We start from the raw sequence: 14,221 nt of genomic DNA, 5'->3' as shown, positions 1-14,221 counted from the left end.
AAAAAAAAAAAAAAGTATATTTTCCTTAATTCACCAAATAACTATACTTTGATTCAAAAGCATTTATCTAAATATTTTCTATTTTTGAGCTAGTATCATAAACCAAAAACAAGGAAACTGAAGACTACAAATAAAGCTGACAGCTTGGCTTCAAAGAATCATCAGAGTAGGTCTGGAGAGATGAGTCAAAGATTATGAGCACATACTGTTCTTGCAGAGGACCTGAGCTCAGTTCCCAGCACTCACATAATGGTTTACTATCATCCATAAGACTAGTTCCAGGGCATCTAATGCCCACTTCTGGCCTCAAAAGGCACCAGAGACATACGTAATGCATATACATACATGAAGGCAAAACACTAATACACATAAAATAAATCTAAAAAATAATAAAAGCATCAAAGCAAGAAAACAGCCTTAACAAAATATAATTCCAAAGCAGAAATCGTGTCCTGAATTTCTGAAATCCCTCACTCAAGTCCAATATACTACTGTGGAATTTTGTTTTACCAGCAAGTTTACCTAAGATATAGTAGATAATCAGACATATAAGCAACTGGCAATTCCAGCCCAACTTTATGCATTATCATACATCTTATATATTATCTGCCTACCCTCTTACAATGTAATCCTCATTGGAGTATTACTGTGTTCTTTTCGACTGTATCCCTACTGGCTACGGTACTACTATAGGCACTCAGTAAATACTGGTTCCAAAGAGGAACTCTTTGGAACAGCTCAAAGTCCAGTTTAAACTTGTAACATGTATAAAACTATCAGTCACTTCCCAACACATGAAACACAACAGATGGATGCTCACCCCTTAATAAAGGCACGTAAGCCATACAAAACATGACAAGAAAGGATGCCACAGGCTTAACTAGTGCTCATAAGAAACTTTGTGACACAAGATGAAAGGTACCACAGACACAGAAAACATTACAAAGGTGTGGCAATACAATACCTCAAAGACAAGAATCAGTTTGTGACCCTGATGTAATGAGGATTCCAGGGACCACTGACAATCTCCACTTACAAAGCAAAGCATGGAACAGACTCAAAGTATCAAATGCCCTGTAACAAAGAGAAACTGACATGATAAGTCCTGAGCATCCTCCCAGCATCCTTCCACACAGTACCACAGTGAAGTAAGTAGGCATCTTTCACTGAAACACACTTCTTTCCACACCATCTGCTTCCTGTCATTAATATAACTTACCTCCTGCCCTGTAGCTGCTTCCATATCTAGAAACAGATCAAGAAGAGACCGGACCAGACGAGCTGCTTTAGCTTTACTGATGGAATTCAAGAAAGGTCGTACATACTTCAGGAGTCCTCCAAGCTCTGTGTGGATGGCAATTCAGAAAATAAAATGTAAATTTTAATATTAGAAACAAAACCTTCATTTAAAACGCTGAGCCTCGGGGGGGCTGAATGTGCCTGCTGCTAAGTCTGATGGTTCACCTTAGACCCCTGGACCAAATTCCTGCCAATTGTGTTTTAAGCTCCACACAAGCACATGGCATGCATTTACATACAATGCATACATTCAAATACATACAAATAAATACATTAATAGATGTTTTTAAAACTCCATTGCCGGGCAGTAGAGTTTTAAAAAATACCTTTAAAAACTGCACGCCTTTAATCCCAGCACTTGGGAGGCAGAGGCAGGCAGATTTCTGAGTTGGAGGCCAGCCTGGTCTACAAAGTGAGTTCCAGGACAGCCAGGGCTATACATAGAAATCCCGTCTCGTTTTCTTTCTTTCTTTCTTTCTTTCTTTCTTTCTTTCTTTCTTTCTTTCTTTCTTTCTTTTCCCCTTTTGGTTTTTCGAAGACAATGTTATCACTGGATCACTAGGAAAACCTCTAGGGAAACGCATTTTAATTAAAGAAACAAAGCCAAATACTTCTGTTATCAAGAATGGTTTTATAAAACATGAACTATGCTGTGCATCTGCCCAGCATGGACAAAATCACAACCAGCAAATATCAAGTCACAAGGGAAACCTTTTCACTCTCCAAACCTATGCCTTAGCACGTTCCCTCAGACAGAGGTTTCAAACTCCAAGCCTCTGAAGTGACCCTGTGCAGCCTTTCAGCAGTAACACTTTTCTGGCACAATGAGATCAGGATGACTTGTCCTTAAGTTTCATTACACACTTTAAAAATTCCTCATTTATCTCCAAATCCTAAGTTTGAAGTAATGTCTTAAAAGCTGTCCATCAGAGAACCCATCTCAAAAAAAGTTATTCATCATAAAGCTTTCTTCTTCCTTTTAAAAGAAAAGAGGACAGCTCAGGAAATCTAAGGGAGTGACTTCAGTTGCAATAGAGAGGTGCTAGTTGAAGAAGAAAAATTAGACAATGCTTTGTTTTGTTTTTGAGACAGGATTTTACTGTGTAGTCCTGGTGTCCTGGAACTCACTCTGTAGACCAGGCTGGCTTGAAACTCAAAGACTCACCCGTCTCTGCCTCCTAAATACTGGGATTAAAGATGTGTGCCACCACCACCCAGCAACGATACTTTTAGGATTGATTTTTATTGTTTTTAATTACATGTGTGCACCTACAAATAAGAGCAAATGCCCTTACAGGTCAAAGATCAAAGAACTCAAGATGCCCTTAGAGCTAGAGTTACAGGTGGCTGTAAGCAACACACTAGGAATGATGGAAATCAAACTTGGGTCTTCTCAGACAATAACAAGTGTTCTTTACTGAGCCATCTCTCCAACCCCAGACAATGTTTTAACTAAACAAGAAGTATTTTGGGGGCTGGTGAGATGGCTCAGTGGGTAAGAGCACCCGACTACTCTTCCGAAGGTCCGGAGTTCAAATCTCAGCAACCACATGGTGGCTCATAACCATCCGTAACAAGATCTGACACCCTCTTCTGGAGTGTCTGTAGACAGCTACAGTGTACTTACATATAATAAATAAATAAATCTTAAAAAAAAAAAAAAAGAAGTATTTTGGGTATGTAGGTTGAAGCAATCTTAGTGCCAGTGTCTCGTTAATATTCTCTAATTGTAGAATCATCCTCCTGAGAATTCTAATTCAGGGCAAGCAAACTTTGCCCTCCTGAAAACAGAAATTCAGTGTCCTTGAAATCCTCATCTGCTGAAGTCAGAGGATGCACAGAACTACGTGAGGTGCTAAAGGAGAGAATGGGAAAGTTCATCCTTTCATTCCCCAGGACTGACTTGATCCCAATGTCTAAGACTCCCTCCCATTTTGCATTCTCATTTATGCTCATATATTCACTATATGCCTATTTTCTAGGTGTCTTCATGCCAGAAGCCCAGTATCTTCCTATCCTCCATTAAATTCTATATAGCTTTTAGAGGCTCAGCTAAGGAACTATTGAGTCTTCCATACAAACACCAGTCAACAGTGATTTTTTTTCCTCTCAAATTCCTTCTTGTGCCCTTCTCTCTGCTTGCTGTCCACCATGAGTTGAACAGTTCTATTTCACTTGTGCCCTCCCCCCTAATACAACAAGCGAAAGCTCTGGAACAATTGCCATCTCTTGCCCTAAGCAAAAAAAAAAAAAAAAAAAAAAAAAAAAAAAATTCTTAGCCCCATATAGAATGCCCTAGCATTCAGGAAGCTAGGATCACAATGAGTGAGATCAAGAACTACATAGTAAGTTTGGCACAGCCTAGACTACAAAGAGATACCCTGTCTCAAAAGACCAGAAATGAGATTCTGTAACACACACACAAACCACATACTATATTTATGCAACTTTTAACTATTCTATACAAGCACAGATTGTGTATGTAGAGGTTGGAGGAGGACCTGGCTGGCATGTACTCCACTATTGAGATATATACTCCCCTAGCTCATGATGGCTTTATTTATAGAACTAGTCTGACACAATAACTGTTCTTCCATATTTTTCTATTACGTTTGAAAAACTGTGATTTTAGTGATTAATATGTCCAAAAAGCAGCCTATTCTAATCATTTTTAAAGATTTATTTATTTTATGTATATGAGTACACTGTAGCTGTACAGATGGTTGTGAACCATCATGTGGTTGCTGGGAAATTGAACTCAGAACCTCTGCTCCCTCTGGCCTCACGATTTATTTATTCTTATATGTAAGTACTTTGTAAGTGGTCTTCAGACGCACCAGAAGAGGGCATCAGATCCCATTACTGATGGTTGTGAGCCACTATGTGGTTGCTGGGATTTGAACTCAGGACCTTCAGAAGAGCAGTCAGTGCTCTTAATCACTGAGCCATCTCTCCAGCCCCCTATTCCAATCTTGATCAAATAATTGTTTTTAAACAAATCTGTATCTTTTTTTAGCTATCTGTATCTCTTTCCACTGTCTTCAAATATTTTAAGGTAACTATCATTCACATTTCCTCAACCTTCCTGATCTCAAAGCTAAAGATGCTTACTGTTTCAAATGTTCCTCCAGTGTCCCTATTTCCAACAACTTATCCCTTCAGACGCCCTCCTGAGTAAGTTATGTAGGTAAAAGAATTTCTGGGGCTGGAGAGATGGCTCAGCGGTAAAGAGCACTGACTGCTCTTCTGAAGGTCCTGAGTTCAAATCCCAGCAACCACATGGTAGTTCACAACCATCTGTAATAAGATTAGATACCCTCTTCTGGTGCGTCTGAAGACAGCTACAGTGTACTTACATGTATAATAAATATTATTTTAAAAAGAACTTCTGTCTGATATGCTTGTGGTAACTACTATATAGTAACTAGCTTGTAGTAACTGAAGAAAATGCTCAAAAAGAGCTCTCAGAGTAGGGCAGAGTTGACTACCAGACTACTACTACAAAGCGGTCTTTTTAAAAAGTGAAGGGAAATGTTTTTTGAGAAAAGATATCACTGTGCAGCACAGGCTGGTATCAAACTCACAAAACTCCTGCCTCCAACTCTTTTTTTTTTTTTATTTTTTTAATTTTTCAGTTTTTCAAGACAGGGTTTCTCTGTGTAGCCCTGGCTGTCCTGGAACTCACTTTGTAGACCAGGTTGACCTCGAATTCAGAAATGCGCCTGCCTCTACCTCGCAAGTGCTGGGATCAAAGGCGTGCGCCACCAGGCCCGGCTTCTGCCTCCAACTCTTACCTGCTGGGATTACAGGAGTGTATCTCTATAACCCAATAGCAAGACGGCAGGCACTACTGGTTCACACCGAGTCCATTAAAGTATTGTTTGCATAGAGTATTGCAAAGGTACTTAATTCTACATCTTTTTCTCTTTCAAAAAGTATATCAAATAGATAGATATATAGATAGATAGATAGATAGATAGATAGATAGATAGATAGATAGGTTTGGCAGTAACTGTGACTCTTTTTTTTTTTTTTTTCATTTTTTCGAGACAGGGTTTCTCTGTGTAGTCCTGGCTATCCAGGAACTCACTTTGTAGACCAGGCTGGCCTCTGCCTCCAGAGTGCTGGGATTAAAGGCGTGCGCCACCACACCTGGCAACTGTGAATCTTAAACCTACTCTATATTGGATTAAACAACCACAAAAACCTTCTGCTATGGTTTTAACCACAGGGACCAGATATTGATTAAAAAAAAAAAAAAAGATCAGGAGCAAATCAATATGATTTCTCAAGCATGGAAACAATTATTAAAGTATATATTTTGATAATCAATAATCAGCCTACTGTAAATTCGTATCCTGTATCAATTATTTAATATTCTAGCAAATGATAAAATATCCTATTCACATCAAATGTATATTCTATCTCATTCTTCTACTATAGTTGGCAAACTTCTGTGAAAAGCCAGATAGTAAATATTTTTGGCTTTGCTAGGTTACATGGTCTTAGATGGCAGCAACTTTCAAATGACTCCACTGCAGTACAGTTATGAACACAGAAACGGATGTGACCATGCTCAATTAAACTTTGTTTGCAAAGGCAAATGGCATGTCCCCTGCACATGTACTTGTTTTGAAGATGAGATTGGAATACTCTGTTCACAATAACCCAGTTTTAATTAAAATCTCCTAGTTAATCACCTATCCCAGGTCATTAATGATTTCAGTTTGTAGTAATGTTTTGTTTGGTTGGTTGGTTTGGTTTGGTTTGGTTTGTGCTTTGGGACAGGGTTTCTCTATGTAGTCCTGGCTGCACTGGAACTTACTCTTATGAGTTCCAGGACAGCCTCTATAGAGTTCCTGCCTCTGCCTACTAATACTAAGTGCTGGAATTAAAGGCATGAGCCACCACCACCCAGGCTAATTTGTAGTTTCTTGCTTGATCTTTCTCTTACTACCTTTCTGAAAGGTGGAAAAACATTCGCTAGCTCGGTGTTCACATATTTAACCTCCATGAGCTCCCTGATAAAGTGGTTCTGCACTCACATCTGCTAGTACTCCTGTGATGCCAACTGACAAAACTGTCAGAGCCAAGAGGAAAAAACTTAGAAGGACCGAGTTCTCTTTCTTCTCTCACCTACCTTGTCTTTCTGATGTTATTTCTATCTTTTCTGTTTGAAAACCATTTTCCTTCCTAGAAAAGGCAGAAGTAAAACATGAACTAAGTATTCTGCCTTTGTCTCTAGCATCTGCTACTATTATTTTCTAACTACTATTATTCTCACCTTAATAGAGGAACAAATGATCTGATCTTATTTTAAATCTCCTTTCCTATTTTAGTCTATTAGTATTGAGTGTTCATTCTTAGATATACTGTTTCTTTCCATGTTTGTATATTTCTTTAATTTCTGAAAATCATATTTCTAATTTCATTGGAATTATCTACAATTAATGATCAGAATCTCCTTCTTAGAATTTAACAAACTCAGCAGATTCTTTTTTCAAGTCTTGGGAGAAAATTTCCACAGAACCTGAGCTCAGGCATCTTGTCTTCTAATACTCAGAACTACTTTCAATCATTACTATACATCACACCTTATCCCATTCATTAACCTCCAAGTAATATTTCCACCAGTGATCCTATCATAAACTTTTTAGTACAGTGCTAGATAACTATGAAATGCACAATAACGCAAAATTGAAGATTAAGGGAATAGACATGTTTTCAAAGCTAAAAGTCAGCAGATCTATCAAATAATTATTCATTTATAGGTAAATACAACAGGCTCCAAGTCTTCCTTAGGATTTCTATTCTGTGAATACCGACCTATAAGAATCAAGCTGTCTTAGGCTGGAAGAGTTTTTGCAAACTATTATATTGCACCTATTAAATTCCAACAAGTGGTCAGATGTGTCACCACACACCTTTATGGGAGGCAGACAGACAGATCTATGCAGGTTTGAGGCTAGCAGTTTCAGGACATCAAGAGCTACACAGACACTATATCAAAGGGAAAAAATATCCAATGAGTGAAGCAGTATACTGCCTAACTAATCACATATTAGAGAGGCAAAAATGAAGGAGAAAGGGATGAAGTGAGATTTCAGTACCTCACTGAAAAACAGTACTGAAACACTCACTGTACATATTAGGCACAATGTTTTTGTTGTTTTGGTTTTTTTTTTTTGGGGGGGGGTTTCGAGACAGGGTTTCTCTGTGTAGCCCTGGCTGTCCTGGAACTCACTCTGTAGACCAGGCTGGCCTTGAACTCAGAAATTCACCTGCCTCAGCCTCCCAAGTGCTGGGATTAAAGGCATGCGCCACCACGCCCAGCTTGTTGTTTTCTTGAGACAGGTTCTCACTATATAACCCTGCCTATCCTAGAATTCACTACATAGACCAGGCTGGTCTCAAACTTACAAAGATCAGTCTGCAGCAATTAAAGAGATAAATGATTGTTAGTTGCAAAAGATCTTAGTTTACAAGTGTAAGTTGTTTTTTTTTTAAAGATTGTCAATGTCTTAAGAGACACCAGAAGAGGGCATCAAATCCCATTACAGATGGTTGGGAGCCACCATGTGGTTGCTGGGAATTGAACTCAGGACCTCTAGAAGAGCAGTCAGTTCTCTTAACCATTGAGCTACCTCTCCAGCCAAGTTTAAGAACTCTTGTTATACTATCTCCACCATTCTCTTGCCTTACTACATAAACTAAAAGAAAGAGACTCATGAGGGAACTTACCAGAACTCACTTCATTCTAATCAAATAAATATTAACTTCACTTAAAGTTCTTTTAATATTTATTTATACTATGGGCATGAATGTATATCTGTGTACCATGTGCATGCCCGATGCTCTTGGGAGGCCAGAAAAGGACATCAGATCCCGAGACTAGGGTTACCGATAGTTGTCAGCCACCATGTAGGTGCTGGGAACCAAATCCTGGATCCTCTACAAAAGCAACAAGTGCTCATAACTCTTGAGCCATCTATTCAGCCCCTCTAAGTTCACTTTAAAGTGACACAAATTACCCACTTTAAGTTTAAACAAGCTTATGATATTATTACTTTATTGGTCATCATCCATCAATCGTCTCAAACCCAACAGCCAATGTCAATTACCACCTGGATGTCTGGACAACAATATGCAAAACGCCCAGGTACCAAAGAAGTAGCCTTAGGAAGGCACTATTATTTAATGTCTTATTCATTCTACATCAGAAAAAAGGTGAGTCACTTGGATAAAAAACCTGCAGCCATTTTCAAGTGAAGGGCCTAAAGTCACTCTCTTTAAATATACCAGAGCTAGTCAGTGAAGTTGCTGGCGACTGTTACTGCAGACATGTAAGGAAATACAGTGAGAACTCATAACAAGGAACAAACCACAGATCACCATATCCCAACAAAAACAGGACTTTCCCTCACCTATAAAATAAAATCTACACTTTTCTGCTTCAAAGTTGAAGATCACCAATTGTCAGGAAAATAAAGCTGAATTCCACACAAATGAACCGGGTGTTAAATATAGTCTTGTATTCTGAGAGACACTCCATCTGGTGTTGCAGACAACAGCATTATAGGTACAATCCATTTGTAAGACTTACCAGCAGCTTGTCCAGTCTTCGCCAGGAGAGACCCCAGTTCAAGGATGCTCTGCTCTTTGACCTGGACTGCCTCCTCATCATTTTCTTGAATGTCACGCTTCACTAAGAAAAGAAAATGAACTCTTAAAATTATGATTTAAAAAAATGAAGCAAAGGAAAAGTCACCCTTATAAGACCATTATAAACTCTGGCCTATTTCCAAATGAAACCTGCAAATAAGGACCAAAAAAAAAAAAAAAAAAAAACAACTTTAAAGTAGAATGACCAAATATCTATAGAATATGCCTCATATTAATAGTTTAAAAAAAAAATAGATTCAGCCGGGCATGGTGGTGCATGCCTTTAATCCCAGCACTCGGGAGGCAGAGGCAGGTGGATTTCTGAGTTCGAGGCCAGCCTGGCCTACAAAGTGAGTTCCAGGACAGCCAGGGCTATACAGAGAAACCCTGTCTCGAAAAACCAAAAAAAAAAAAAAAATTCTTCACTTTAAGTAGGCCTTAACATGCCTATGCATTTACATATCACAAACTAAAATCAAATTATAAAGTTATTGATAACTATAAAGCAAGTCTTTCAACAAACTTTAGGTCTATAGAAAGCTTAAGCTGAAGAACATATCAAGAATAAACAATTCTATAAATCCATCCTAGAGAAATTCCTATCAAAGCTTCAGTGTGATACCGAACAGTTACAATGCTGCCTCATGATGGATTCAGGTCCTGCTAAAGTAACTTTTTATCTGTCCCACTTTCAACTGTTAATAATTATTCAACTGCCTGACCCTCTAACAGCCTTTCCGAAGTTTGCTGAGCTTATTTTGGTGACCATGACTAGTTAACAATGCTCTAAAAAAGCATCATGACTTGACAAAACCCAAGATTTTGATACTCATGATGGAGTCCGGAAAAAGTAATGCTGTCACCCATCATGACTCAAGCTTACTCTAACAGGGGAGCTGAGGGGACTCTTAGTATAATGACCAACCACTACTTTTTTTTTCCTTTTTCTTTTCAAAGTATCTATATTTTACTTTTCTTTAGAGGGTTTTTGTTTTGTAGTTTCATTTGGAAAATAGGCTAAAGTTCATAAAGGGTCTGATAAAGGTGAAATACTCTAATGGCAATGTTTATCAGTAATTTCTACTTTCTGAAAGGCAAACAAATCAGGCACTAAGCACAAAAAACTTTTATACTCCTCAGATTAGTTCTAAATATTAAAATACGATCACAGAAAAAAAAAGAAAGAAAAATACGATCACAGAAAAATGTCTTAGACAAGAACGTCAAGCTGTTGATAGTGTCCTTTCTTGGTACAAGTCTTGAGTACAGAAATTCAACAGACTCTGTCACTCAGTTAAGTAAACTTAAACACCAACATCCTGCAAGCCCCTCATATACCTGCATTCACCAATTACTTGTTGATCCAATCCGAAGCTTCCCAGGCTACATTTAAAAGATCACATTACCACAGGAGGAAGCTCATTCCCTAACTGAACCCTTAAGGAGTGAATATTAAAAGGCCTTCTCTGCCATCAACCACTTATTTCTGTTTACCCCTGAATCCCAGTAGAAAGCGACCGGCCGGAGGTTCCTACTTCAACTTGCCTGTTGCCCTCCGATTTAAGACAATCACACTACAGTGCCAAATGTTTTCTTTTTCTCCGGCAACGTGCGGTCCGCCGGTTCCAAAAAGTTCCCTGAACAACAGACTCTTAGAACTCTCAGAACTCAACTTCAACCCCTACTGGGAAAAATTAGTCACCTCCTCTGTCCCGGCGGTCGCACTCGGACCACACTTCGGTTCCCAAGCTACACCGGTCAGAGGACCGTCTCGGCCACCTCTACCGAACACCAATCGTAAGCGTGTGGCACCCCTCAACTTCCCACACCCAGAAAGTGGCCCTCTGCTGCCGGCGTCTGCGGCTGAGGGCTGGCTGTAAGCGACAGCTCCCAGCGTCCCGGAAGAAAACTCCGAGAGAAGCGCTCGCGCTCCCACCCGGAGCAACCTGTGCTGATAACAACGGCGGGAAATGTCAGTCGTGCGCGGCGGTCGCCCGGACCTCTCGACACCACGCTCCCCGACCCGTCTGTCCCCAGCGGCCACTCTCAGCCCCCGGCCAGCTCGCGCGGGCCACAAGCGGGGACCCTTCAGGGGGAGCGAAGCCGGCCCGGGCCGCTCGCCACGCCGCGCTGCGCTGCGCCCACCGTGAGTCAGCAGGCAGCAGGTGGACGCGCGGGCTGCCTCGGGGCTTCCCGCCCGATTGGAAGCCATGGGGCTCCCGGGGTCCCCGAGCGGCCTGCGCCCCCAGCCCGGCCCCCTTCACACACAGTGAGTCAGCAGCACCGTAGCCGGCTAGCCCGGCCCCTCTCCGCCGCGTCCGAGCCACACAGGCCGCGCCGGGACGGCGGAGCCGCGGGGACGGCGCCGGGCCCTTTACCGATGGAGTGGAGGATGTCGATGGAGGCCTCCCGGTCGGTGCTGAGGAGAGACTGGGCTCTCTGGAACTCCACCACCGCTGCGGCCGCCATCTTACCGCTCTCACACCGTCCCCGGCCGCGGCCGCCGACGCCGGAAACACACACCCGGAAGACCCGCCCTCGCGTTCCTACCCGAAGACCCCGCCTCCCTTCTCTGAGCACCCCGGGAGTTGTAGTCTCTCTGCCGGGCGGGTGGCCCAGGAGCGTCCCGCAAGCGACATACGAGCTCCCCCATCGCCATCTCGCGGCCATCTGAAGAGACAAACCGAAGTTAGTCCCCCACCACTCCAAAAGAGGCAGAGTACTCAAGGAGAGCTGCTTGGCTGTTTGTGTAGTATCCCCATGTAACCAGTCAGTCATAGAGATAGATGATCTTTCAAATTGCCTATTGTAAGGCAGGAATAGCACCGTTCAGATTCATTCTGATGTTTTGCAGGGAGGACACACACCACACACACACTCCCTTCCAGGACGGAAGAAATCACCAGTGTGAAAGAACACTGTCTTTCATAAATAGCCATTTCATCATCGGACAGAGCTTCACATTATGAATTGAAAGTCATCTTTGACCCACTCATTCAATCTAAATAGTTCTTGAGATTCACATTTGACTCATACCAGCTTCCCAGCTCAACAATAGAACAAAATTTTCCTCCCTATCTCCAATTCTTTCAACTGTAATCGGATATCTGTGAAGATATCAAGGGAAAGGGGAAAAAAGCATATTTCATATGACCACTAAGAATCAACCTAAAGATGTTGCTAAACCTATACGGAGGGAGACCTAGTTGATGACAATCTGGAAATTAAATATGTGTTATAAAAGAAACTAAGTAAAATCAACATTATACTCCCTATGACTGGATTAATCAATCTCTATACCTGTCTCGTTATATCTGTCCAACAATAGTCTATGAAAAAATATTTAATACCTTTAAGGAAACTGAAGGGAATAAAGTGATTTAGTAATGCTCTAAACGTGACTGGCAGAACTGAGACCTGGTAGGGAAGATATTCCCCACACTTAGCCTTTTCTAATGAAATCTGGGTAACATCCCATCATGCTGGTAACAGGAATCCTGACTTTGTTGTGTCATGTGAACTGGCTTCCAAATTCTCCCAACTCTGGAATTCCAGGAACTTCGGTGTAATAAATACTGTGATCTTTTTTCCCCTCCAAGAAGTCATTCCTCCTTTCTCAATCTGATGGAGAGCTAATGATAGTATACTGAATTCTTTTGTTGTTGCAGTTTTTAAGTTTTTACTTCTCGGTCTGTCTGTCTGTCTGTCTGTCTGTCTGTCTGTCTGTGGGAACTCAAATGCCATGGCATACGCATGGAGAAGGGGACCCTTGCAGAAATCAGTACTCACAATCATGGCCAGCCCAGGGATTGAACTCAGGTACTCATGTTTGGCAGCAAGCACCCTTACCTGCTGAATCATCTTACCACCCTGTATTTTATTTTTAAATTGGTTTTTCAAGACAAGGTTCCTCTGTGTAGCCCTGGCTGTCCTGAAATTAGATGTGTAGACCAGGCTGGCCCCGATGTCAGAGATCTGTGCCCTCTTCCCTTGTCCTTTCCCAAGAGCTGGAATTAAAAGACACTGCCTTAATTCCACCACCACTTCTAGCTTCTGTATCTTTTCTTAACCAATTCAATTGTAGCATCATCCTGAATGGATAATTTAAGAACAACAGGCTTTGGAAATGCTACATTTGCTCCAAACTCTAGGCTACTACTAGTAGATGGTGACTTCTGTAGGCTCCTACTCACTTTGATCTTTAGTGTTCCTATCTGGATAACAGCGGTAAGAAAACCCGGCTTACAAGGTTGCTGTATGAGATAACCTGGGGATTCAGTGGCTAATGGCTTCTTTCTACATAACACTGTCCCTACATAATACTAAGGAGTAATAATGTTTACCATAAGAATGACACACTGCTAGCTAATGGTCATCCTGTGTTGGCTACATTGAGAGCCATGTCTCTAAACTGAAGTGGACTTATAAACATAGTAATTTTCCGGAGTGTTAAGATGTCAAAAAAGTGGGGTTGGAGAGATGGCTCAGCGGTTAAGAGCACTGACTGTGCTTCCCAAGGTCCTGAGTTCAAATCCCAGCTCACAACCATCCGCGTAATGAAATCTGACTCCCTCTTCAAGAGTGTCTGAAGAAGACAGCTATAGTATACTTACATATAATAAAATCTTTTTTAAAAAATGTCAAAAAAAAAAGCCCACCTTCTTAACAGTTGTCCTTTGTTTGTCCTAATTTCAGAAGCTTCATATCCTCTCTACCAGGTGTATGCAGTCTTCAGAGCTTGTGAGCCTCTGGGTAGGATCTCCTGCTGCTCCCTGTAAGGATCTCCCGGTGTGTGTGCCACAGGGTACCTCAAACTCTGTTCTGCACATCCCACTTCTCAGCACTCAGCACTCAGCACTCTCCTGCTTCTGTCTCTGCTCGGTTCTCATTTTTTATCTTTTCTTTTCTCTTCTTCCCCACTCCCCATCACTCTCACTTTTTCCCTTTATAACCCTTAGTTTTCAAGTCAAAGAACAGCATATAGAGATGCTTTCTGAATCATTCCTTTAAAAGTGATGTCTTGGTCAGGCTTGGTAGCACACACCTTTAATCCCAGCACTTGGGAGGCAGAGGCAGGCAGATTTCTGAGTTTGAGGCCAGCCTGCTCTACAGAGTGAGTTCCAGGACAGCCAGGGCTACACAGAGAAACCCTGTCTCGAAAAAAAAAAAAAAAAAAAGTCCAAAAGTGATGTCTTCTGCCTGCAGTTCAGTAAGCACCCCATCATTCTCTTTACTTCCTTCCCCTAGAAGGCGCCTTTTC

General features: G+C 41.3%; 1 protein-coding gene across 1 annotated transcript in view; it reads right to left on the bottom strand.

The window, feature by feature from the left end:
- The window catches only part of Psmd11 (proteasome 26S subunit, non-ATPase 11), a 44,261-nt gene extending 32,782 nt beyond the window's left edge, over positions 1–11,479 (bottom strand). The window contains exons 1-3 of the mRNA XM_021211640.2: positions 11,340–11,479; positions 8,903–9,004; positions 1,220–1,344 (exon numbers count right to left, since the gene is read on the bottom strand). Coding sequence (XP_021067299.1) covers positions 1,220–1,344; positions 8,903–9,004; positions 11,340–11,430 — 318 coding nt within the window. The 5' untranslated portion in view covers positions 11,431–11,479. The remainder of the gene's footprint in view (positions 1–1,219; positions 1,345–8,902; positions 9,005–11,339) is intronic.
- Between the last annotated feature and the right edge of the window lie 2,742 nt (positions 11,480–14,221).

This window comes from Mus pahari, chromosome 14 (assembly GCF_900095145.1).
Source record: "Mus pahari chromosome 14, PAHARI_EIJ_v1.1, whole genome shotgun sequence".
Taxonomy (NCBI): Eukaryota; Metazoa; Chordata; class Mammalia; order Rodentia; family Muridae; genus Mus; species Mus pahari.
This window is presented reverse-complemented; position numbering and strand designations above follow the sequence as displayed.